Raw genomic sequence first — 24,613 nt, forward strand, 5'->3', positions numbered from 1 at the left:
CGGTTACGAGGGGCACCACTTTATGAGGCAGTGAGTCCAGAAAGCTCCTGGGTTTTGCAGATTTTATGGGACTTGAAATATATCTCCTATTAAGTCATTTGTACTATTTTCTATGATTTTAATAAGGTGAAATTATTAAAATGACCCAAATTTTAAGGTTTTTTTTTTTTTAGAAAAACTTAGGCTAAGTTCTCCCAATAAAGTAATTCAAGAAATCAAAAGATTTTGTCATTTATTTCGCCAGGAATGGAAGAAATTATTGCTTCTTTTATCGTTTAGTACATTTTCCGAAACAAGATACCACGATTTACCTTTAATTGAAAATTTAATATTCGATATACATGTATATGCTCTAAATCCCCCACTGTGTATAAAAAGAATATACCCCGGGTTGTACTTGCTAGCCCGCAGTTTAACATGTTTAACATACTGCCTTATAAAGATCCGCTCGCACCTATCGCTACACAAGGTGTACATAAGCTATGTGAGCGCATCTAAGTTTTCATTAGATTGCCCTCTGCAGACCATAAAATGAAATAGCAAATATGATAAATTTATATACACAGCATTACCGTTTTAAATGACGTAACACCAATGGTCCATGACCCTTATATATATGTTCGGATTATAGTCTCGACTACCCCATGTATTCAATTTGCATCAAAAGTTATGATTTAATATACGATATATATGCTCAAATAAATTTGAACTACAGAATGTAAATTTTCTGTATAGACCATTTAACAAAGTGACAAAATTTTCTGTAGATTGACCCAGATTGCAAATATTGATTCGCCGCAAAAAATATTCTAATTTTTTATTTATCTATTTTGGTTGGTTGGAGGGGGGGGGGGGATGAAATTTATAATGCGAGAGCTGCGGGACAACCCATACTAAAGATCCCCAAAGTATTCTGCTCTTGAAACTGTACCTAGATCTATATAGTGAAATTCTCTTTACTCTTATTTCATTGGTCGCGGTAAGGGAATTCAGACCCGCCCTCTGGGTTTTCGCGCATGGAGCTCAAAATACAACTGGTTTTCTCAAAAAGAACAATATATGTACATTGTGACTCCAATCTTTTAATAGGTCATTATATGTTTTTACCTTTAAATGTTATTTGAATAAATTTTAGAATGGTCATTAGACGACGCCTATCTAGATATATCTATTGTTTGGTATCCTTTCATCATTTTCTATGCTTTCAAATGACTGACAAACACAATGTATAATTCAGTAAAAGGATTGTATTCCAAATATAGCTCTAAATAAGAATAGTCCTAATCACAAAATTTTGGATCCGCGCACCGATCGTCGAGATACGAAAATCCAAAGATCGATATCAACATGATACAATGGGTTAGTATTTACTATCCAAGGATATGTTTTTGTAAATAATAGTACATGCATGATAGTAAAATATTTTCTTTCTTTCTTTTTTTCCTTTTTTTTTTTTTTTTTTACTGTTTCGGATAGTCAAAATGAATTGGATACGAAACTAAGTACAAGATCGATTGCTAGCTCTGATTATACTGTAAACACATTTTCGTCACCTTGGGGATGTAGACGATTGGTTGGGTCTTTGAATCGCCGGTATTTGTACCTGTACCATGACTGATTATTAATGAGTGTGTCCTGCCAATTGTTTGTCAAAGATATTAAGGCCTTGTAAATGTCAAGTCGAAATTAATTTATGATTTATCACTTTTTGTCACTGGTGAGTGTTAGCCAAACTTCTCAAACTACTGAACCACTGTGGAACAAGTTCTCCAGACTTGTTTGTGTCGTGTTTTCACACCTCTGGATAATCTGATGTAAACAATAGAGACAGGTGAGACTTATCTAGTATGTTTTTCTTTTTGAAGTTGTAAATACCGTACACTCCTTTCATTTCTCAGAGCCTGTGAGTCACTGGTAAATAGTACTGACCAGTGACCACCATGCAAGTACCTGCCTTTTTAGCTATGTAATGCATGGTGCCATTCACAAACAAACGAAAGTGAAATATTTTGTGAATGTAGAAATATAGAGAAATTTTTATAGCTTTTTCGTTTAAACCATTCCAACTGATTTAAACCTATTAGATTATTATACGGATAATTAATGAACATACATGTTGTTTGTTATTGTGATGACCCCCTACCCTCACATAACCTTGCAGTTCTGTATTAGAGTCAATGACACCCTTTACATTAAAACATACATCAGAGTGAAAGGGAGTTAATAAATATCTTTTAAATATATATATATGTGTGTGTGTGTGTGTGTGTGTGTGTGTATGTGTGTGTGTGTGTGTGTGTGTGTGTGTGGTTTTACAAGAGACTATTATTTTTTCTTTCATTTTGAAAAATAATGTAGCAAATCTAAATGACACAATATTGATTTTGATTTTAATTCTTTGTATTTATTATTAATACAAAGGAAAGCATATTAACATCAATAAATAGGGAATAGCTGTCGGTGTTTCATTGATTCAGAATTGATTCATACTCTTGCAGATAGCATGCCATGTGAGTGGTTAATCAGATTGAATGGCATGGGCTATATAGGTTATCAGGGTGCCACTGACTTATGAGAACTCCATCATGCTGGAAGTGTGTAATTACACTCAGGGGATGACCAGCTTGCCTAATCTTGTCAACAACAACACCATGAAGCACCCCAGCGCAAACCTGGAGGTGTTTGAGTTTAACATTGGCAAAGCTCAGAGTCTGCGGTGTGCCAGCAGTGACAAAGCCATCAGCTGTGGGGAATGTGAAACATGTCTCCTGAGCAACCGCATGAAAAACGCCAAAGAGTTCTTCCCCAAAATGGGGGACCACTCCAAAAAACGGTTCATGCTAGGATTGATTCGTCGATTCCACAGTGTCGATTTGCTCCAGCAGATGGTCAGTCTTCTGCAGCCGCTGACCTGTAAGGACTTCACTTATTCCCGTAGTCGCGCCGCACCAAGTCTCAACACGGACATGACCACGTTCAGCTCAGACCGGGCCATGGACCTGAGGGAGGTGGAGGATTTTATTACCAGTACCTGGATGTGGTTCCAGAAATCCAAATACTGGACTAAAGCAAACTTTGCCCTGTCTCTTCTGCAGTTGTGTGAGAGTTCTCTATTACACACATTGAGCTCCCAAGCTAGGACGCTCCTAATCTCCGAGGAAAAAGCTGCCTCCAAAGGATCAGGTAAGAAAACACAATCATGTTTACAGATCCTAAACACAATCATGCTTACAGATCCTAAACACAATCATGTTTACAGATCCTAAACACAATCATGCTTACAGATCCTTGCATATTGACATCAGTATGAGTCATTTTGCGATATTCATACTCATGTCAAATGAAAAATCCACAATACAGTGTACACCTCATGGTAGGTTAGTGGTAATAGCGTTTTTTACTTGGGTCTAATTCTGGACTCTGACACCACATCATAAGTCGTTAAACTTAGGCAGTCATTTGTTCTTTGTCCAGGCTCTTGGCATTAGAAGTGAATTTTATAAGTCATTCAGATATGACCTTAAGAAATGGAGGTCCTGTATCGCAGCAGGCATTAGCACAGTAAAGAACCTTCACTGCCATGACCTCAAATGCCATGCATGGATCAAAATTTGTAGCACTTCACTCAGAGCTCAACAGGTGATACCTTAACATGCATGAATGAAAAATTCTAAAATGGGACATAAAACAATATACAACTACAAACAATGATATACAGAACTTTAACACTGTGTCTGTAAAATACAATCATGTCTATAGATAATAAACACTGTGTTTGACAAACACAATCATGTCTACTGAAATACAGATATATTTTTGTTGTGTGCTCATGTAATCTGATGTCCCTGCAAAGAATTTACAATTTTTTAGCAAATATTCATGATGAAGTGGTCTTACATATACATTTATATTATGAAATTAATGAACAACAAATCCTTGTGTTCAAGAATAATATGTAAATAACACTGAGAAAAATGTTTTCATGTCTAATTTAGTTTCAATTTCAATGAGATATCAAAATAGCTTCTTCAAGAATACAACTAGATATCATGAAGTTACCAGATACATGTATAACAAAAATATCAAAGTTTATATATATGTATTAAAAAAATCAAAAGCAAAACAAGCAAACAAAAAACCCAGAAATTATCAAATTAATATGAATTTTTAAAAAAATATGTTCTGTGATAGCCCAGTTCTAAATTGATTATCTCATCATTAGCAAAAAGAACTAATTAAAGGAGATTTCTTAAAATTAAGAATTCTTCATAATATGGATAAAAAAAAAATTCAATACATATAACAGATTTTTCTCATAATCATTGTTTTTTATAAAGATATATTCCTAGTTTTTTCCTCTTCATTTATATGTCATGCTGAGGGTTCCGATTATTGATCATGACAAGGATAGACTTCACTTTAAATTTTGAAATTTCCTGCAATGATTGAAATTGGCCAATACTTGCATGGTAGTCATGTTAAAAGTAAGAAAACACATTACCACAACAAGTAATCATTTTTGCATCCATTTCTATTAAAAATGCTAAGAAGTGGATACTGTATCCAAGCATGAATTTAACATTCATTTCATCCCTTTCTAATTTCCCCCTGAGCTGCTGCCAAGAATATATCAATTTTATCAAGCTTTTGAGTGATTGCCTATTCTGTTTGAATCTCTTTTATAAAATTCAGAGAAGAGGATTTATATCACAGAGGTTTCTACGAGTCACCCATCTCATGGCCTTTACTCTCCATTTAATGAATTATAAATTAAAAATCACAGCTACTTGTAAAGATTAGACATTAAAATTAAAAGTGATTTACGTTTTGTAAGGGACCACTTTATGCAATGACAGGGTTTTGGCGGAACATGTATAACTGGGTTATCGGGTAAAAGAGCTGAATAAAGACATCTATTTGGGAACAATAGCTGGTCTATATACAGAGTGGAAGAACTACTTATTCCTCTGAAAGATAAGACACTTCATCGGAAGCCTTGTAAATTAGATTTAACAAGTCTGTGTGGAGTTTGATATTAAAAGAGTAAGCTTAGTCATCACAAGGCTCTGGAAAGCGGTCACTGTGTATCAGCCATTACGATAAAACTGTCCACTTTAATAGTACTTTGGACCCGAATTTCTCTGGTAGTTGTTGAATATTGCGTGTGTTTTCTGTTAATGGAAGTGATCAAACACTGGTGACTGATCAAGTATAAAATATGAATTCATCTGTGTGACCCTGTACAGCTTATTTCTTTTTAAATGGCTATCATGACGTTAAACATTTCAATTAAAGCAGAATTAATTTCGGTTTGTCAACAGAATTCACTTTCTCTAGAACTGTGAGGACCAATCCCCGAAGGAGAGCCCCTTTATCTTTAATACACCGGAATTGATACCTGTACACACTGTCTGATGCTTGAGAACTTAATTAAATTGTAAATTTTACTAATCAAAATTACCTGTTCATGTAATTAGTACAACGATTTCCTTAGTGTGTTTCCAGGAGGGCTCTGCAACAAATTTTCTTTTCCACATTGTTAGAATATATGAATGCAAAACTCTAGTACATCGTGCCAGTGTCATCCGTGTACAGAGATATTACCTATCAGATTCACGTACAACACTACAACACTCAAAGTTACTAATAAACTCCCATCAGATCCACGTACAACACTCAAAGTTACTAATAAACTCCCATCAGATCCCGACCCATCAACACTCGGAGTTACTAATAAACTCCCATCAGATCCCGACCCATCAACACTCAGAGTTACTAATAAACTCCCATCAGATCCAGACCCATCAATTCTCAGAGTTACCAATATTCTTGTTATATAGCACTCACCAGGTTAACAATAGCGCCCCATTAGATCCCCACCTTTTTTTTCTTCATCAGATCCCCACCCTTGCTACTACACACAGGGTTAGCAATGGCTCCGCTCCATCAAATACCAGCCCTTGTTGCAACACTCAGGGTTGCTAATAAAGCCCCATTTAAGATCCTCGCCCCATAAGCTCCCCGTCCCTGTTACAACACTCAGGGTTGCTAATAAAGCCCCATTTAAGATCCCCGCCCCTGTTACAACACTCAGGGTTACCAACAGAGCCCCTTTGGTGTTGACCTGGCCTCGAGATCAGTAACAAACTCTAAATTTCAATCGCTTGTAAAATATTTATTACTTTTGAACTGAGACTCTTTGTTTTGTAGAATTTGATGAAACAATATTGAATAACAATTTTATTTTAGAATTATTGACTTCTCAATCATTTCATCGCAATATTCAGATTTTGACTTAAGATTAAATTGTTTCATATGATCCTGGGGTCTGAACTAGGACCGTGCGTAGGATATCCTCGGAGTTAATGCTGTTGTTGCTGTGTGGTAATGCTCTTAATTAACAGTTTTATTTGGTGTACACTTGGCCCTAAGCGCCTTTACTCAGTCTACGGGATTAGCATTGCCAGTTATTTTCCCCATTCCAGAGCACTATACACACAATGGTACATTTACAATGCTCGACTGTAAGAATGACACAATGCGTGAATAAGTGCCGAAGTTTAAATCAAGAAGCAAATAATTATCAATATATCGTATAGTGCCTGTTGTCAAGATCAAAACTTGTCTGCAGTTGATTGCCGCTTTCAGCAATCTGCCAAATTTTTCAGTCGAGTCTGTCGCGATGACGGATTCGAAGCCCGGAATCTCCCGCGGACTGTGTCACGTGGTCTTCGGACAGAAAGACTCTTTTGTTTAAAATGCAGGCGGCAACCCGCTGAGCGCACTTCTGTCGTTTTATCTGATTGGAAATATGACGTGTATTGACATCTTTAATTAAATTTAACCACATCGTTGCTCAATAAGCAGGTGTGCCAAAGTTTTGACGGAATATCTTTGAAATCACAAGTTTCAAACTTGGAAAAGACAGATCAGCAATTCGCATGAGGTAGAAAATATGATACAGATGGTATCTGTTAATTACGCTTAGTTACGAGGGTTAACTAGGGGTCAATATTAATAAATCAGTCACAACATTTAATATTAACTTTGACTTTTGATAGAGATGCCTTTCTGCAATGTTTGCGGAGTATCCTTGGATTCAAATTAAGCCGTCACAAATTTGAAATCATAAAACGGCGAAAACTCGCGATTCAAAAGCATTAATTGAAAAACGAAGTGGTTTAATTGGCCTTGTATGTTAGGAGCTCTTGGAAAATTGGTCAATTTCGCGATCTAGGCGTCAACAATAGATTGTTTTATTTCACTTAAATGGCGTTTCTAGACAAGAATTGATCCAGATTTAGTATAAAACATCCAATTATTTTGCACAAATAATAACCCCTGCTTTGCTTTTACGATCATTTGATTGTTCTTGTGTAGGCCCTCGCAAAATCTGAAACAGAACGAAATGAATCAAATAGTTAAAGCATAACGGAAGTTAGGCGATCAATGAGACATGTCAACCAATATGTGGAGTTCTGTATCTATTTTCATTTGTATAAGTAGTTCGTGAAAATGCTCTTAGTCGAGGTGTGATGGAAAGGCCACCATATTGGGTGTCGTAAAAGTCCATTTACAGTTTGTGGTTGGTTGCGTGTCGTAAAAGTCATGTGCAGTTTGTGGTTGGTTGCGTGTCGTAAAAGTCCACGTGCAGTTTGTGGTTGGGTGTCGCAAAAATCCATGTGCAGTTTTGTCTTTGGGTGCCTTAAAAGTCCATGTGCTTTTTGTGGTTGGGTGTCGCAAAAGTCCGAAACACAGTTTAATTATTGACCCCCCCCCCCCCCCCAAATGAAATCAGACAATCAAACCCTACAGCATCGATTGAGATTAGTTGTAAAGTTCCTGTATACACGATACACAGGGCCATCCTAAAAAATTGTGTGTTTGCTGTAACGCGACTCAGATTTTTCAGTGTGGGTAGGTAGGTAGGCTTCTTTTTTTTTTTTGAAAATCACTTACTAAATTGATTTGTAAATGAGCAAAATTGCGATGTACATTAGGACAACACATTAAAGATTTCAAAACTAATATGTTTACTTCAAGAACTGAACTGGAGTCAAGTTTTCAATGCAGAATGTAAATATATTGCGATAAACAGGTACTGGTATATATTTATATTTTATACATTCTGTTCTATATAACACTACCAAGTACACAATGGGTTTATGGTCTCATGGATCACCATTCTCTCGTGCCAATGTGACTTACGTTACTCAAGCTAGCTTTCAGCCGGAGGTTAGACATATTTAGACAAATTTTACCATTAGTCAATAAAAAATTAATATTCAGCAGATAATGTATTTAAATATAAATACATTGTAACAACTGTCTAGTTTGGGAGCATAACGAGTTGATAAAGCGATTGGCCCACATAGTGCTTTCACCAGCGTTTATGTCAATTACCATGTGATCTAAACCTAAACAAGAGTTATTCCTTATTTGTATCGTGATACATTATGTTTATTTTGTGTGTATTGTAGTTTATAGGTATAACATAATTATACTAAATCTCACTTTGAATGTGCCTACTGTTACACACTAAGGTACACAAGACACGGACAGCATTCAGACTTCATGAATATATAGGTATATATGGGCAATATGGAAAGGCATTGCTATTATACATTACTAGTGTAATTATTTGTCAGTCCCAGTCGATCTTCAACAGATACTGAAATAAAGTTATTTAAATGTTTATATGTCTTCCATTTTGAAAACCTGTGAATTGTTGTTTGTCAACCAAAAAGTTAGGCACTTGCATTAAAACGTCGAATGCATTTCTGCTAGGCCTTTAGTTTTAACTTGCAATTGGGACTGCTGGTAATCCAAGTCCATTACAGTGGGTATCATTTTAATTTTTTGTCAAAGTCTGTTAAAACACTAATTAATCATTTGGACACACATGATACGTAGAATCAGTGTGTGGGTTGGCAGCAACTGATGACCTCCGAGGTCAAAGCACATTGAAGATGATGAGCAGGAATTACTGTCATGAAGACAGTAATTCATGAATTGACATATTAATCTACTGATACGACAGGTTTATGAAGAATATTCAATCACAATTATGTTATTCAATTTGTTCTTTTATTTTTCAATTCATTTACCGTCAGTTATAGCATATATTGCTTTAAATTGACAGTCACAGTAAATGTGACCATGGACTTGTCCGCCATGTTGAATTTTTTTTTGGAATCTCGATCTCGATCAAAAAAACAAAACAAAACAGCTTTCAGAGTGGCCATAAAAAAAATTGAGTCGCGGTGTTTTGAGTGGGTCGGTCGCGTTACTACGGAAGCCGATAGGTGCCAGGGTATAGAATTAATATTTATTTAACTGGCGGCCGCCACTTATTAACTGGCGGCCGCCATATAAGTTAACTGGCGGCCGCCACTTATTATCTGGCGGCCGCCATATAAATTAACTGGCGGCCGCAAGTTATTTTATCTGGCGGCCGCCACTTAATTCATATATGGCGGCTGCCAATTGCAAAAACAATGTAATTCGTATCGCTGAGTGATTATTTTGGAAAGATTTAGAATAGTACGCAAACACGCAGCTTCGTTTTTCAAAGTGTATTATAGGGACACTCGGAGGAGAAATTGTCTTCTACAATTGTTGACAAGCAAAAAAGGAACCTAAAATGTCTCTTTTGTCCAAACTTCGTACTCCTAAATTGGAGGGAGGGGGCTCCGTTCATTCTTCAATTGATCAGTTCATTCATTATTACATCTTTACCATTCATTACTACCACCAAAAGAGTGGGGTGGGGGCCAATCCGCCAATTAATCTTATTTCACATGTGAAAATGATTATAGTTTGCATGTGAAAATAATAGAAATTGAACGTTGTCAAAAAAATGGAGGGTCAGCCCCTTGGTTCTACGTATTTAACATTACAATCGAAAAACAATAATTTAATGCTCTTAATTGTGTGTGTGTGTGTATATATATATATATATATATCACATACATATTACTAAGCATTGGGAGGGATTGCACCCCTTTCATTCTGAGAGAGAGAAAGAGAGAGGAATTGAATAACTGGAAATGTATTTGTTCAAGCTATTGACAAAACCCACGTCGAAGAACTTAAAGACTATTTAGACAAATTAATTGATTCGAAGGAAAATCCAGAGAAACACATTAATATAATTGTAAGTGAATTAAATAAAAATTATATTGATGCAGCTAAAATGTCATTGGGTGTAACAAAAATGAATAAAGTCAGCAAAGTTCAACATACTTATAAAAATGGTAAACCATGGTTCTCTACAGGTTGTAACAAAGCAAGAAAAAAATATCGCAACAGCAAAGTTTATTTTTTCAGGAAACGCTCACAAAGCGCTAAAGAAAACTACAAAAGCAACGAAAAAGCATACAAAAAATTGTTAAATAAAGAAATAAACAAGTATAGGGACGAAATGAGCCAAAAATTACAAAGTACGAGACTCAAAAGCCCCCGCGAGTATTGGAAAATTTTGAATAAATACAATAAAAAACGCAATATGGAACATATCAAAATTGATGAATTGTATAAGTATTTTAAAGAATTAAATAAAGCACCAAAGATACCGGACGATACAGAAGAATCACTTAATAATGAAAGAAAAGCATTACAAATCGGAGAATTAAACCACAACTTAAATCAACATATATCACAAGATGAAATACTAAAAGCTATTAAAAAATTAAAGAATAACAAAACTTCTGGTGAAGATCATATAAAGAATGAATACATAAAGTCGTCAATACACATTATGCTTCCACTATATGAAAAATTATTCAACATGATTTTTAGTACTGGTAAACTACCAGAATGTTGGCTTGAGGGAAACATCATTCCGATTTATAAAAACAAAGGGGAGAAAAATAATCCACAGAACTATAGACCTATTACTATTTTAAGCTGTGTTGGTAAACTTTTTACATCGATACTGAACGATAGATTGAACATATTTGCAGAAGAATACGAAATACTACATGAAAATCAAGCAGGATTCAGAAAACAATATTCAACTATCGATCATTTATTTTCAATATACACTTTATCGGAATTACTGAAATTGAAAAAGAAAAAGCTTTATTGTGCATTCATCGATTTTGAAAAAGCATTTGACAATGTATGGCGGAAAGGTCTATGGTACAAACTTTGTGCAAATAATATCAATGGACACATGTATAATGTTATTACAAATATGTACAATCATATCAAATCAAGAATAGTACATGGTGATGATATTTCAAATTTTTTTAATTGTGAAAATGGTGTTAGACAAGGGGAAAATTTGTCTTCATTCTTATTTTCAATATATTTAAATGATATGCAAGACTTTTTTCAGCACAATATTGTTGATGGTTTACCCACGATATCTGAAATGTTTGAACAACATTTGAATTTGTACTTTAGATTGTTTGCATTATTATACGCCGATGACACTGTCTTGATAGCTGAATCTGCAGAACAATTACAGGTCCAAATTAATCATTTTTATAAATATTGCGAAAAATGGAATTTAAAGATAAACGTTAACAAAACAAAAATTTTAATAATCAGTAAGGGTAATCCAAAACGGAATCATACTTTCGTTTGTGGCGACAAAAACATCGAAATTGTTGACGACATTATCTACCTGGGTATCTTATTTAGCACATCAGGATCATTCAAAAAAGCCAAACAAAAACAAGTAGAAAAAGCCAATAAAGCAGTTTATGAGATTCTTAAAAAAGGACGTTTGCATAACCTATCAATACAGTGTCAGTTAGATTTATTTGATAAAATTGTTCAACCCATCTTATTATACGGCTGTGAGGTGTGGGGATTTTCAAATAATGCAATTATAGAAAGAAGTCCACCTTAAATTTTGTATATTATTATTGAAATTAAAACAATCTACCCCCGACTGCATGGTGTACGGTGAACTTGGTCGACATCCCATGCACATACAAATACAAACGCGTATTATCTCATTTTGGCACAAAATTGCACTTAGTAAAGAAACAAAAATAGCTAATCTCCTGTTAAAACTGGGTAATAATGTTACAAACCAATACGCGAAAGAGATTGCTTGGTTCAAGAACGTGTCAAATATCCTTAACAATTGCGGACTTTCTAATATTTGGCAAAATAACGCATGTAATCCAAACTGGCTAAAGTCAAAAGTAAAACTTATTTTACTTGATCAATTCAAGCAAAAGTGGAATTCTGACATCAAAACGCTATCAAAAACTATAAACTATAGAATATACAAGGATGAATTAAAATTTGAAAAATATTTGGATGTCCTACCCAGAAAAGATGCTATAACCTTTTGTAAATTTCGAACCTGTAATCATCATTTACCTATTGAAAGTGGACGCTGGCGAAACGAGCCCCGAGAAACAAGATATTGTAATAAATGTGAATTAAATGAAATTGGTGATGAATTCCACTACATGTTTAATTGCAAATCTCTGAATGATATAAGAAAACAATGTTTATCACCAAAACAAATACGTTTCAAAAACATCATCACTTTCAAAAATATAATGAATTCAAACAAGCAATCTTTTCTAAGAAGATTGTGTTCCTTTATAAGAAATATTGATAATCTCTGCTCCCCGACCCAATGACTACTCGAATCTAAAATTGCATATGTTGCCTATCTCCATACTCACGCATGCCTTCAAACATTTAGTGATATATTACCATCACTTTTATATAAAATATATGTACTAAATCTCTGTATACAATTGTGTAATTGTGATGAGAAATAAATTCAGTTCAGTTCAGGTGACAGCCATATAAATGATTTAATTTGAGTCTCGGCCGCATATAAATTAAGTGGCGGCCGCCACTTAATTTATCTGGCGGCCGCCAGTTAATTTATATGGCGGCCGCCAGTTAAATTAACTGGCGGCCGCCACATAAATTTACTGGCGGCCGCCATATAAATTTACTGGCGGCCGCCATATAATTAACTGGCGGCCGCCACATAAATTAAGTGGCGGCAGCCATATAATTAAGTGGCGGCCGCCACATAAATTAAGTGGCGGCCGCCAGTTAAATTAAGTGGCGGCCGCCACATAAATTAAGTGGCGGCCGCCACATAAATTAAGTGGCGGCCGCCAGTTAATTTATATGGCGGCCGCCAGATAATAAGTGGCGGCCGCCAGTTAATAAGTGGCGGCCGCCAGTTAAATTAAGTGGCGGCCGCCAGTTAAATAAATATTAATTCTATACCCTGGTACCTATCGGCTTCCGTACGTTACAGCAAACATGCAATTTTTTAAGAATGGCCCAGCAAAATACACATTAACTCCGGATATCATTAAGATTATTGTCACTAGATTGAAAGGTTCTAAGAATTTTATTTTCATCAGTACCGGATATGGTACATCGATGTCTGTCAATCTGATTAAAATCACTCCTCGATCCGCTCTTTTTTTCTTTCTTTTTTTTTTTGACTGTCCATTCACGAGGCGACATTTAAAATAAAAGATGAGCGGATCGAGGAGCTGATTTTAATCAGATTGCGATGTCTGTCCGTCTGTCTATGCATGGTTAAGATCTCGTAGCCACTTTCTAAAAAAACTTTAAGATTTAGTCATCCTTACAACAAGGTCTCTCCAATATTAGGAATTGGCCACCAGGGATGTGCTTTTCGTCAGGTTATTTTCGTTTCACGAATACGCCTTGTCTTTAATGGAAATTACCGGGTGTTGATTGTGGAAAAAAATATTATTAGGGTACAAGATAAGTCTAGGTTTAAAGTTGAATAGGTGAATCATTTCACAGGTATTGATAGTATACTTTATACAGCAAACACTTTGAACCATCAGAAGGGTGCACTATCTGCCATTTCCGGTATTCTTGTTACAAACCTTCACAGATTTTCGTAGGTTCTTGAGATGGTAAGTATACTGTTTGGTTGTGATGAAGATCTGCGTTCTATGAAAGTTCTTGTAGCGTTATTCAGTCTTTTATGTCTGATCATTTGCGTTATTTTGTCACATACAAAGACTCAAAAATAACCATATCATCCCCACCCCTCTGATTAATTTCTCAGAATGGTGAATACAATGGTAGCATTAATGTCTTTTTGGACTTTCAGAAGCGGACTACGTGGAGAGTGCGTCTATCGCCGAGACGGAGTACTCTTACCACAGCGAGGAACACGCAGACCACCAAATCCACTCTATTGTATCTCCACACTACAGCAAGCCCAAACTCCACCCAATCACCGGCGACAAACTCTTCCTCGATGATGTCATCGAAAATGACGACAGTGGCAGTGAAAGTGAGTCCGAGCTGTCGTCTGTTGACCCCGCGTGTATGGTCATTTCGACGTCATCCAAGGCGTTTTCGGGCGTTGCGCGCCACAAGGACTTCATACGCTCTCTGCCGGTGCACCTGTCCAAGTACATTCTCAAGTTGCTAGACAAGACATCCCTCAGCCACGCTCTTCTGGTCAGTCAGAATTGGAGAGCCTTGGTATTGGAAGTTCATGACGAGGAGCGGATCAATCAACTTCTGGAGGAGGATGTCATGTTAATGCAGGTAAAGTCGCGAACATTTTCGAAACAGTTTAAATTTGTTTCAATTTGAAAATAGAAGCATCAAGGCTTTGATTTAATATGAAAAATGATTGATAAATATTTGAATTTAGAGCAACTTTGTTCTGACAAGAGCCAAAACGGAAGATACAAACTGTGTTTCAACAAAGGTACACAATCAATAATGGTCGGGAGTTAGCTTTCATTACGTCCACTGATGAAATGTATTAGTTTATTTTTACATTAGTTGGTGAAAGCTAATTATGTAAGTCTTAGATGGTATAAGGAGTTTATCGTCCAAAACAAATGCAACGAATCAGTGAAACGTTATTATTCTTTTCTTGAGAACCCCCCTCTCCATTTCAGTTAATGAAGGCATTAAGTCATTCATATTGAATGTCAGAAGAAGAATCTTCTCTCTCTCGATATTTTCATCATTTGCATGGTTTTTTTTTTTTTTTTTTTTTTGGCCCCTGAGTAGGATTGGATCAATGTTGCGGACTGTACAGTGAAGCTGTAGAATTTAAGGTGAACCATCTGTAGTCAATGTGTTGTATTCAGAGGCCGACCTATTAAACACGTGACACTCTTCTATATGTTCCTGTTTGCATGTACTCACGTTTACTGCATGGTGCACGATGGTTAGTGCATTGCATTATACTTATTGTAAAAAAAAAAAAAAAAAAGACGTTTTCTTACAATTTTTTAGTTTTTGGGTGTTCAGGTAAGTGGTTGGGAGAGGATTTGAAGACACGAATGTTACACCTTCGTATACTTCAGGGGGGGGGGGGGTGTTCAGGTGTCCACCATCTTAATATACAGAACGGTAGACCACATTTTATATCAGAAGAATATTGAATAAAATGAAGACTCAGTGGGTTTATGATCGGTGATGCTTAGGCAGCCTGACAATAGGCACAGATCCGTAATCCGGACTCACGCGAGCTTGAGAAGATATTAGCATATAATACAATGAGACTGCGGCGACTATCAACTGCATGTGGAAACTTGACTGTTTTAACACTGTAGCACAAGATTGTAGGTGGTGGAAATTTATTTTTTATTCGCTTTAAACGATCACGTCTGCAAACTGTAGAAAATGTAAACGAACGTGCTCGATTTAGATGTGTTGGTTACATTTTGTTTCAATTTAAAAAGGAAAAACATTTCATTCTATACTGTATATCGTATCTCCAGCATTGCTCTGTATGCATACAATCTTCATTACATGTATTTCATAAGCACATTCTCATGGGAATTTTCCGCACATATTCCAGTTGTTAATAGCTGTTTGGTATTGACATTGTATTATAGATGAACATGTTGTTATATTAGGGCGCGGCAGCCCAGGGTGTGAATCACCAATACGCCAAAGATATTGACGTGCCGGTCCCTAACCTGTTCCCAGGGACCCGGACCGTCATCACGACGGACGATGAGATCATCAGTCCCACGTACCTCCAGGAAGTCAACCTGAGTAACGCCTACAGTGGCGTGTCCACACGTAAAGTCATCATGGAGGAACGTAACGTCTACTGCGGCACGTACAACGTCATGGTGCTCTCCATGGTGTAAGTATGGTGCATCCTTAAAACTCAGGGGAGGGGGGTAGCTGCATTCATATCATTCCACTCATCACTTTTTTGATCAACGTTATATGTTGTCCAACAGAAATCAGCTACAGAATTTTGATCGGGATATAAATCTTTTTTCTTTCTTTTCTCTCTTTTTTTTATTCATTTATATATTTATTTATTTTTATTATTATATTTTTGTTCATAGTGAGGAATTTTATTTGGGTTATAAATCTTTTTTCTTTTTGTTTTCTCTTTCTTTCTTTTTTTATTCATTTATTTATTTATTTCTATTTATTTTTTTTGTTGATAGTGAAGATCACCACCGCGTCATACACACAGACGGGGGACAAAACATCTCCATTGGATCTAAAGACCGGAAAATCCGGTTCATAGACCGAGACAGCGGGAATGACTTATCCCTCGTTATTTCTGGTCATGCCGGAAGTATCCGATGTGTCCACATTTGTGCGGAGCGTGGAATCGTCCTCAGCGGAAGTTACGACACCAGTATTAGGTGAGTAGTATGACAGAATACTGAATAATAATAATAGATCTGTCTGTTAGACTTTTAGTGTCTGTTGTGTAACATTAATCACAAATCATGGTAGATATATACTGTACATTTCTCACATTCCCCGATGTAACAGAATAGTGCAGTCATATTACGTTCTTGTAAACTTGTTTATAGCAATAAACTTCATGAGAGCATGAACTGCAACGCTTTACGTCAGCCTACGTCATGCTGGCGTGCACGTGACATGATGCAGTTCATATCCTTGTGTTTTTATATTTACATCATTCTTTTATATCTTTTGGCAGTCCCAGCCTTTAAAATAGGCGTACTATATTTATCAAAATCCAAACGCACATTGTTCAATTTTCCATCGCATTCATGAGGAAATGGCTATCATTACAGCTGGTAAAGTTATTGAAAGCAGAAACATTGGAAATGAAAAGATTTTTTCGTCAATAGTACATGTTTATGAATAGTACATGAATATTGGCGAAAAGATCTAAAATAACAATCCGCTAAACAAGTGTGTATGCAATACGTTAAACTTGGGTGTTTGGTTCTACAGGATGTGGAGTGTGGAAACGGGCACCTGCAAGAAGATCTTCCGGGGACACCGAGACACTATCCTTACTATTCTTGTCCTGGATGACTATCTAGCCTCGGGGTCAAAGGACAACTCCTGTAAAAGTGAGTCAACTCAGTGGCGGATCAAATATTCTCTGTCATGTGTTTGGTGACGACTTTCACATGTGAAATTTAAATACTATATGATATGTATAAATCATAAAGTGTTTCGACGTCGTAAGCAAACAGGTAGAATTTAGTCTACGGTACATAAAACCAGAGGTTAGAAACTGAACAGAGGGGTCTCTGCCTCCGTTTTATGGCCTGTAGACAATAGATTACTTATATGGAATCATTTTCGTCTCGGATTGCCCACTTTTAGTCAATATTTGAGTTCTACTTATGTAATGATACCATAGCTGAAAACCACCACTTATCTCTACACGAAAGTGTGAAAGCAAATAACTACTTCATTCTTTAAACATTTATTCAGGAATTCGTGCGCACATAGATATGCCTGTTTGTAACGTTGACACAGATAGACTGAGTTTGTATATTATAGACCTTGCATTAAATTGGGTCTAAAGGTAATCGGGTAGATGTGCGTTTTTTATTATCATTTATATACACAAATCAATTTGACATGTTCAATGTTTAACATAGCAGTATTTTATTTTGTAAGCCCACTTTAATTCCACAAACTTGGGATTATTTGAACTAGCCTAGATAAATACACAAGATTCTTTATGAGAGAATTCCTGGTGAATCACCGTGCTGCATGCCAGGGTTGGGGCTCATCACAATGTGACACTGCTGAAGTGTGGTATATTACATTCCATCACGTGACACTGCTGAAGTGTGGTATATTACATTCCATCACATCTGTCTTCCTCATTGTTATTAGGGCTGTGTGCTTTGAACCTGCGCGAGCGGTAATGTAATCATTTTGTCAGGCATTGTGACCTGACATCTATAAAAATATACAAATCAGAACGGAAGTGGACAGTGGTCATAGACAAACTCCAATGGCTAGAAGTTTAGGTCAGGTCATAGGTCACTCAAACTGCGAGCCTTATATGCCCTTTACGTAACTTGTAACATCAGATTTTTAATTAGTATTACAGTTGGTAATAGAGGGCCTCTATTAGAGAATAGAAATATGTTTCATAAGTAACCAGTTTTTCCTCAAAGTCGAGTTTCTTAAATTTTTAGAAGTTAAAAGAAACACAAGGCTAGCCAATTGTCTCATGAAAATTTTTAAGAATTGAGGAACGAGAGTTTTAAGAGAAAAAAACCCGGTTATTAGCGACCACAAAATATGGGATCTGTTTTTCCTATTATTATACATTAGCCGATTTTTATTTTTTTTCAACTTATTTTCTTTTTAATTTTATTTTATTTCAATATTATTTATTTATTTTGAAACCGTCTTTCCTTCAGCTGATGTGAACCCCATTGAAATATACATATACACGCAATAGAGAAAAGTGTTTTCGGTGATCTGTCATACTAGATATAGTATGTACTGTGTACAAGATAGTCCAAGACTGAAAAATTAAAGTAAAAATCAGAATCATTACATGATATTTATATTTACTGAATCTTTTCTCATATATTTCTTTTGAAATTGACATTACTTTCATCTGCGACAATGAATGCATTTTGCAAACTAGTTCGATCCGGTTTTTTATTACCACATTACCAAATATGGAGCGTCATCAAGGTCAAAGGATGCATTTGGCTCTTCCGTTAAACGTAACGAATTGGTCAACCATATGATATTTTAGTACTTAACTCTAGTTTATGTAAAGGATATAAGCCAAAATATGTCCATTCTGTGAGAGAAAGAACTGATCGAGGCCCGTAGGGCCGAGATCATTTCTTTCTCTCACAGAATGGACAGTTTGAGGCTTATATCCTACTTAATACATTACATCTTTTGTTCTAAGAATGGACAGTCTCAGGTAAACCCATTGACAATGATAATTATGAATAAATCTATTTTTGAATAGTCTGACAATATAACCAGTCTTGCGTAGAATTCTGTTTCTTTTGTTCACTTTTTGGACAGTGTCAGGTAAGTAGTCTTCTACTGCAGGTTTTATATTCACTATTTCTATAGTACTGAGCTATATCAACATGTCTTCCTCTGATGGGGAGAGCATTTTCATTGCACAGTCAAAATTTAAGGATTTTAGTGAAAGTACTGCAAATATTCTGGACATGGAGGGTGAGAAAGTTATGGAGCCAAATTTTGATCTGAATAGCATTATGTTTTCGAATATTTGGGTGAGGAAATAACTAACGCCAGCCAAAAGAACCCAATACACCTATCTCGTGAAATGAAATTATTCATGAAAGCGAAAATAATAATTCAGAATTAGGATATGCTAATAAAGAAAACATAAAAAGCGTTGTGAAGAAGTTTCGGAATGTGTCTCTGAATCCAGCGAAATTCAAATGTAGTATGGAAATATGTCTTTCAAATTTAAGTTTTGATGCGATATAGTAATGGACATTGGAATTAAACAAAAAATTTGAATCTTACGAGTTGAAGCAGAGAATTCTACTATAGGGAAATATCGTTTTGAAGTGTTTCAGTGATTTTTCCGATATCTGTGTTGATTCTTACTCGTAGGGAATTTAAAATTAAATTTGTATCTCTTTGACAAATGTATTGTCTTTCTCTTATTTTCAGCCTACCTGTAGATGTCTAATAAGTTATTGGGTTTACCTGGCACTGTCCAATAAGTTGACAATTACTGTCCATTATTTTTAAGAACGGACAGTATCTGTCCATTCTTAAAAATAATGGATAGTAATTGTCAACTTATTGGACACCTACAGGTAACCTTTTCACTACAAGTGGACTTCCTTCTATATAAAAGCCTAAAAAGACAAGGGATTGCGTAACAAAAATGTTTTAAATTTGAAAACAATACATAACAATATTAATATAAAGAATAAAATGTCTTTCTTTCATCAGGTGTTGAAGGTAGCAAACTTTGCAGGAAAAAAATTACATAACTCGCTTACGCGGGTTCTGATTTTTTTTCTGCAATGCTAGCTACCTTCATCACCCGATGAAACAACAAAGAAAGCATTTTATTGTTTATTAATCATTTTAACCAAAAAAGAACAGCTGCGTCCGAATGATGAAGCAAAGTTGATAATGGGAGAAAGAAGTTTTCCTCACTTCCGTGTTGATTTATTGTTGAATTTGCAAGATGTAAAGTTGGGGGTGGGTGGGGGTGTTGTTTAATTTTTACGAAATCCGAGGTTCAGCCTGTAGAGTATAGATAATATTACAACACTAGTACAGTATCGTTATTTAGAAAGGTGTAGTGATCTCCAGGTAACAGTACAATCAATATTTTAGTTTGGAACATGCAGTCCGGTAAATGTCAGCGAACGTTTAAACACAAGGCACCTGTGTGGGCGGTAGCCATCAGCCAAGAGATGTGCATCACTGGCTGCGAGCAGGGAAAGGTCAAAGTCTGGGACATCAAATCAGGGAATCTCATCAAGGTAGGCCACATTCAATGAGAGGACTATGCATGCTCGAAGTAAAAAAAAAAAAAAAGCAAATTTGATCGAATCTAAAATCTTTTTGCAGGTGCTAGCAAGACATCATGCTCAAATAACTTCTATCAAATTTGATCGTTGGCACATCATTACCGGAAGTAAGGATGGTTACGCGCTGGTGTGGAGTTCTCAGGGAGAACATGCACGTTGCCTGAACGCTCTCAGACACCCCAAGTAAGTTAATCGAACGCTCTCAGACCCCAAGTAAGTTAATAGAATGCTCTCAGACCCCAAGTAAGTTAACCGAACGCTCTCAGACCCCAAGTAAGTTAATCGAACGCTCTCAGACACCCCAAGTAAGTTAATCGAACGCTCTGAGATTCCAAGTAAGTTAACAGAACGCTCTCAGACCCCAAGTAAGTTAATCGAACGCTCTCAGACCCTAAGTAAGTTAATCGAACGCTCTCAGACCCCAAGTAAGTTAACCGAACGCTCTCAGAACCCAAGTAAGTTAATCGAATACTCTCAGACCCCAAGTAAGTTAACCTAACGCTCTCAGACCCCAAGTAAGTTAATCGAACACTCTCAGACTCCAAGTAAGTTAATCGAACACTCTCAGACCCCAAGAATGTTTATCAAACTTTCTCAGACACTCAAGTAAGTTAATCGAACCGGGTCGTCTAATTAGACGGTAGGAAATGCAAATACATTCAAACACTACCATAACCAAAAACACACAATCTGTACATAAGGTGTGTAATATTTACTATCAAACATCTTTAATTTTCCCTAGGCCGGTGTTGTGTCTGGAGTTCCAGTTTCTACGCGTCATCACTGGATCATCCGACGGACGTCTACGGATCTGGAACATGATAACCGGACAGTGTTGTCGGATCATGCGTGGAAACAGCGCCAGTGATCCCATCCAGTCAATCATAGCAATAGATGATAGGTAAACATGTAAACCTTCAATTAAATATTGAGCATACTCACTATGAATGTGTATACAGAATTCGTAAGTTTTGAGAACTTCACGGTGAACGTTTTCCTTTCTTCAGAATAACGTTGAACACCAGTAAGAACCTGATCGAGTTGAGGTTTGAGAATGTGGAGTGGGATTACACGCTGGAGAACGACAAAATCCCGTCCGCCGTCAAGTACAGTTCCTATTCCGACGCTCCAATACGTCCTCAGCCGTACCCTTACATCCGGGCTCAAAGAATGAAGCGCGCAGGCGCCAGTAACACAAAAATTGTCAACCACGATCCTAAGAAGCGCGACTCCCGACCGCCGAACATCCTCCAGATGAACCTGTACGCCAAACAAATCCCACACAGCGCGAAATGCCTCAGTCACAAAAGTTTAGAGAGTGCCCGGCTCATCCAAAGTGCCGCGCCAGAGTCTGGGTATGAGAGTGGACCGTCCCCCACCGCTATGGAACACCGAGCCAGCTCGGACAAGCACACGGTGTCGTCCACCAAGTCTCTCAACAAACCTCCTAAACCCCCGCGTCCCAGCACGTTCAAGTCCGCCACATCTCAGCCAAGTGTCGTCATTGCCGACCCGTTACCTAAACACTACGATGACGATGATGACGAGGAACCGCATGCGCCGATGTCTGTGAAGAGAAGAGTCTCATGGGCTTTCGATCAATCCATTATTCCCAAAACGAAAGACATTTCTCTTTCAGAAACGAAAGCTTTGTTAAGGTCGCAGATGAGAATGAAAGCTGAGAGCGTAGTACCTCCCGATTTTATATATTTAACTGTGAATGCAATCCAGAACACAATGCAAAGCTCAGAAACAACAAGCAACACTAAAAAGAATATCCGTGCCATGGTGTCTGGGTTAGATGGTTTCAAGCGTCCGTCTTCGTCACCCAGTAAGATTGACCCCAGAACAAAAGTCCCAGTGGAGGAGCTTGGGATTGACAAATTTAGGCACAAACCAGAGGAAGTGGAAACGCTGTCCGAGTTCTCCGATACGAAGTCCTTCAAGTCACTGAAGTCGTCGAAAGCAAAAGAATCGGACCAGGTACCAGGCCCCGATCGCGAGCGGTACGCCACGCCGTGTGAGGTCAGGCCCACCAAGACGAAAATCAGGATGAGTCTTCACCCTAGGAAGGTGAAGACCACGGTCCCCATCGGCCGATCAATTCGCCCTCTGTCAGCCGCCGCTCACAGACAGGAATCGGCGGAAGTAGACTTAACCGGACGTCCAGTGACGGCGCCAACCATTAGGAGACCGGATACTGCCATCAGTGACGTTCCGTCCACCATCGCTTCTGCACTTCCGGGAGTTATCCCCCAGCAAAAGAAACAGCCTGTGGGAGTATCGTCCACAATGCACGAGGTGAATTTGGTGCCAATGAAAATGTACCCCAAGGACATGAAGGAGAAACTTAGTGCCTTAATTCAGGAGAAGCGTCGCGCCAAATCAGAGACGGTGCTACGGTCCGCTAATGACACGGTCATTGGCAAAGTTAGTCAGTATAACGATCCAATGAGAAGCCACGTCAAGTTCGAACTACGGACTTATGAACAGGAGAAAGAATTCATCAACAACATCGAACAGAAATACGTAGAAAAACAACAGAGGGACGAGGAGCTGATGGAGAAAAAGAAGCGAGCTGCGTGGTTAGCAAAGGCCAGTTCTAGACCGAGCACCGTGAGCGCCACCCAGCGACCTAGCGCGGTGCCGGGGTCTGGCAGACCAAACACCGTCCACGGCAGCAAGCCCAACAGATGACTTCACAGTCCATTGTGACGTCATCATTAGAGGTTGTGAAACGGCCATTGAAATGCCGACAGGCGTATATTGCCACTTCTTCACCTGTTTGACAATGCGGTGACTGAAATCAGGGTTCTTAAACATTCATGGATTATGGTTGTGAATCTGTGTGTAATTACGATTTCCAGTTTGACTGTGATAAGTAGTACATATTCTTCATTGATTTTGTGTTTTTATACAACTGTGCCTTGACGGACATTTTGGTGAAATCGAAGATTTCCAGCTACTTTGTATTGCAAGAATATGTGCTTTAATTTATTGCAACGATTTTTGGTTCGCTCAACTCCGTATATGGGACAGTTTTTATGTATGATGGTGTAATTTGTATGGTAGGGATGTTTGGACACGTGACCGTATTGACTTGTTTAACTTATATATAGCGTGTGATTTGTGTCTGGAATGCTTGCATAATGTGTTAGAATACAACTGCATACGCACGTGTTATTACTGAATGTGCCCTTCTATTTGTCCACGAATACAGATCTGCAGTTTATGGCGAGCAGATGCTCAAATTGACCAGTACCTGCTGAAAACACTGGTTACTTGTACTAGGTCGTCAGTAGCCACGCCCCCTGTAGTCATACACCTTGCACAGGGACAGCCCATCTAGTGCCTTCCGCCGTTAGATCTCTTGTTTTTGTCCCACAATATAGTGCTCAACTGTGATACAGTTCAATAGTATTATTTATATTCTGTTTTATACTAATAAATGGTTCTATACAGACCACTGTGTCATTTATTTGTTGTTTCTTCACAATGCTGATTTCTATCGACCATGTTGAAACGAGGAGACTATTATATGACCCTCCCCCCTTCTTCGATATGTTGAGACTTTTATATGACACCCCCCCCCCCTTCTTCGATTGAGACTTTTATATGACCCCCCCCCCCCTTCTTCGATATGTTAATGGGCAAGATTTTGTGATCAAAAATTTTTTCTGAAAAGCACAGTGGACTTTTTTTTCTGTGTCTGACTGTCCGTTAGGTTGGAGTCGCACTTTTACATTGAAGACCCCCTGTATATTTCACTGACGACAAAAATAAAGGGGGGGGGGGGGGGGGGGTAATCAATATGGTGTGCCAAATCAAATAAACTCAAATTACTGGAG

General features: G+C 37.5%; 1 protein-coding gene across 2 annotated transcripts; it reads left to right on the top strand.

The window, feature by feature from the left end:
* The first annotated feature begins 1,170 nt into the window (after nt 1-1,170).
* Nucleotides 1,171-24,229, top strand: LOC125670509 (F-box and WD repeat domain containing protein 10B-like). 2 transcript variants are annotated; one of them, XM_048905717.2, is made up of 10 exons: nt 1,171-1,831; nt 2,503-3,183; nt 14,093-14,538; nt 15,870-16,105; nt 16,422-16,625; nt 17,191-17,312; nt 20,569-20,717; nt 20,806-20,948; nt 21,508-21,666; nt 21,773-24,229. In XM_048905717.2, the coding sequence occupies exons 2-10, from the start codon at nt 2,586-2,588 to the stop codon at nt 23,460-23,462; spliced, it is 3,747 nt and encodes a 1,248-aa protein (XP_048761674.1). In that variant the 5' UTR covers nt 1,171-1,831; nt 2,503-2,585; the 3' UTR covers nt 23,463-24,229. The 2 variants fall into 2 exon arrangements, with proteins under 2 accessions (XP_048761674.1, XP_048761673.1); XM_048905716.2 differs by having other exon boundaries at nt 1,172-1,831; nt 2,499-3,183.
* Nucleotides 24,230-24,613: the final 384 nt, after the last annotated feature.

The sequence above is a fragment of the Ostrea edulis genome, chromosome 4 (genome assembly GCF_947568905.1).
Source record: "Ostrea edulis chromosome 4, xbOstEdul1.1, whole genome shotgun sequence".
NCBI classification, from domain to species: Eukaryota; Metazoa; Mollusca; class Bivalvia; order Ostreida; family Ostreidae; genus Ostrea; species Ostrea edulis.

Coding starts and splice junctions, on each gene's coding strand:
- LOC125670509 (XM_048905717.2), top strand. CDS start 2,586: ATGCTGGAAGTGTGTAATTACACTCAGGGGATGACCAGCTTGCCTAAT. Junction 17,313..20,568: donor AAAGGACAACTCCTGTAAAA/GTGAGTCAACTC, acceptor TCAATATTTTAG/TTTGGAACATGCAGTCCGGT. Junction 20,718..20,805: donor AATCAGGGAATCTCATCAAG/GTAGGCCACATT, acceptor ATCTTTTTGCAG/GTGCTAGCAAGACATCATGC.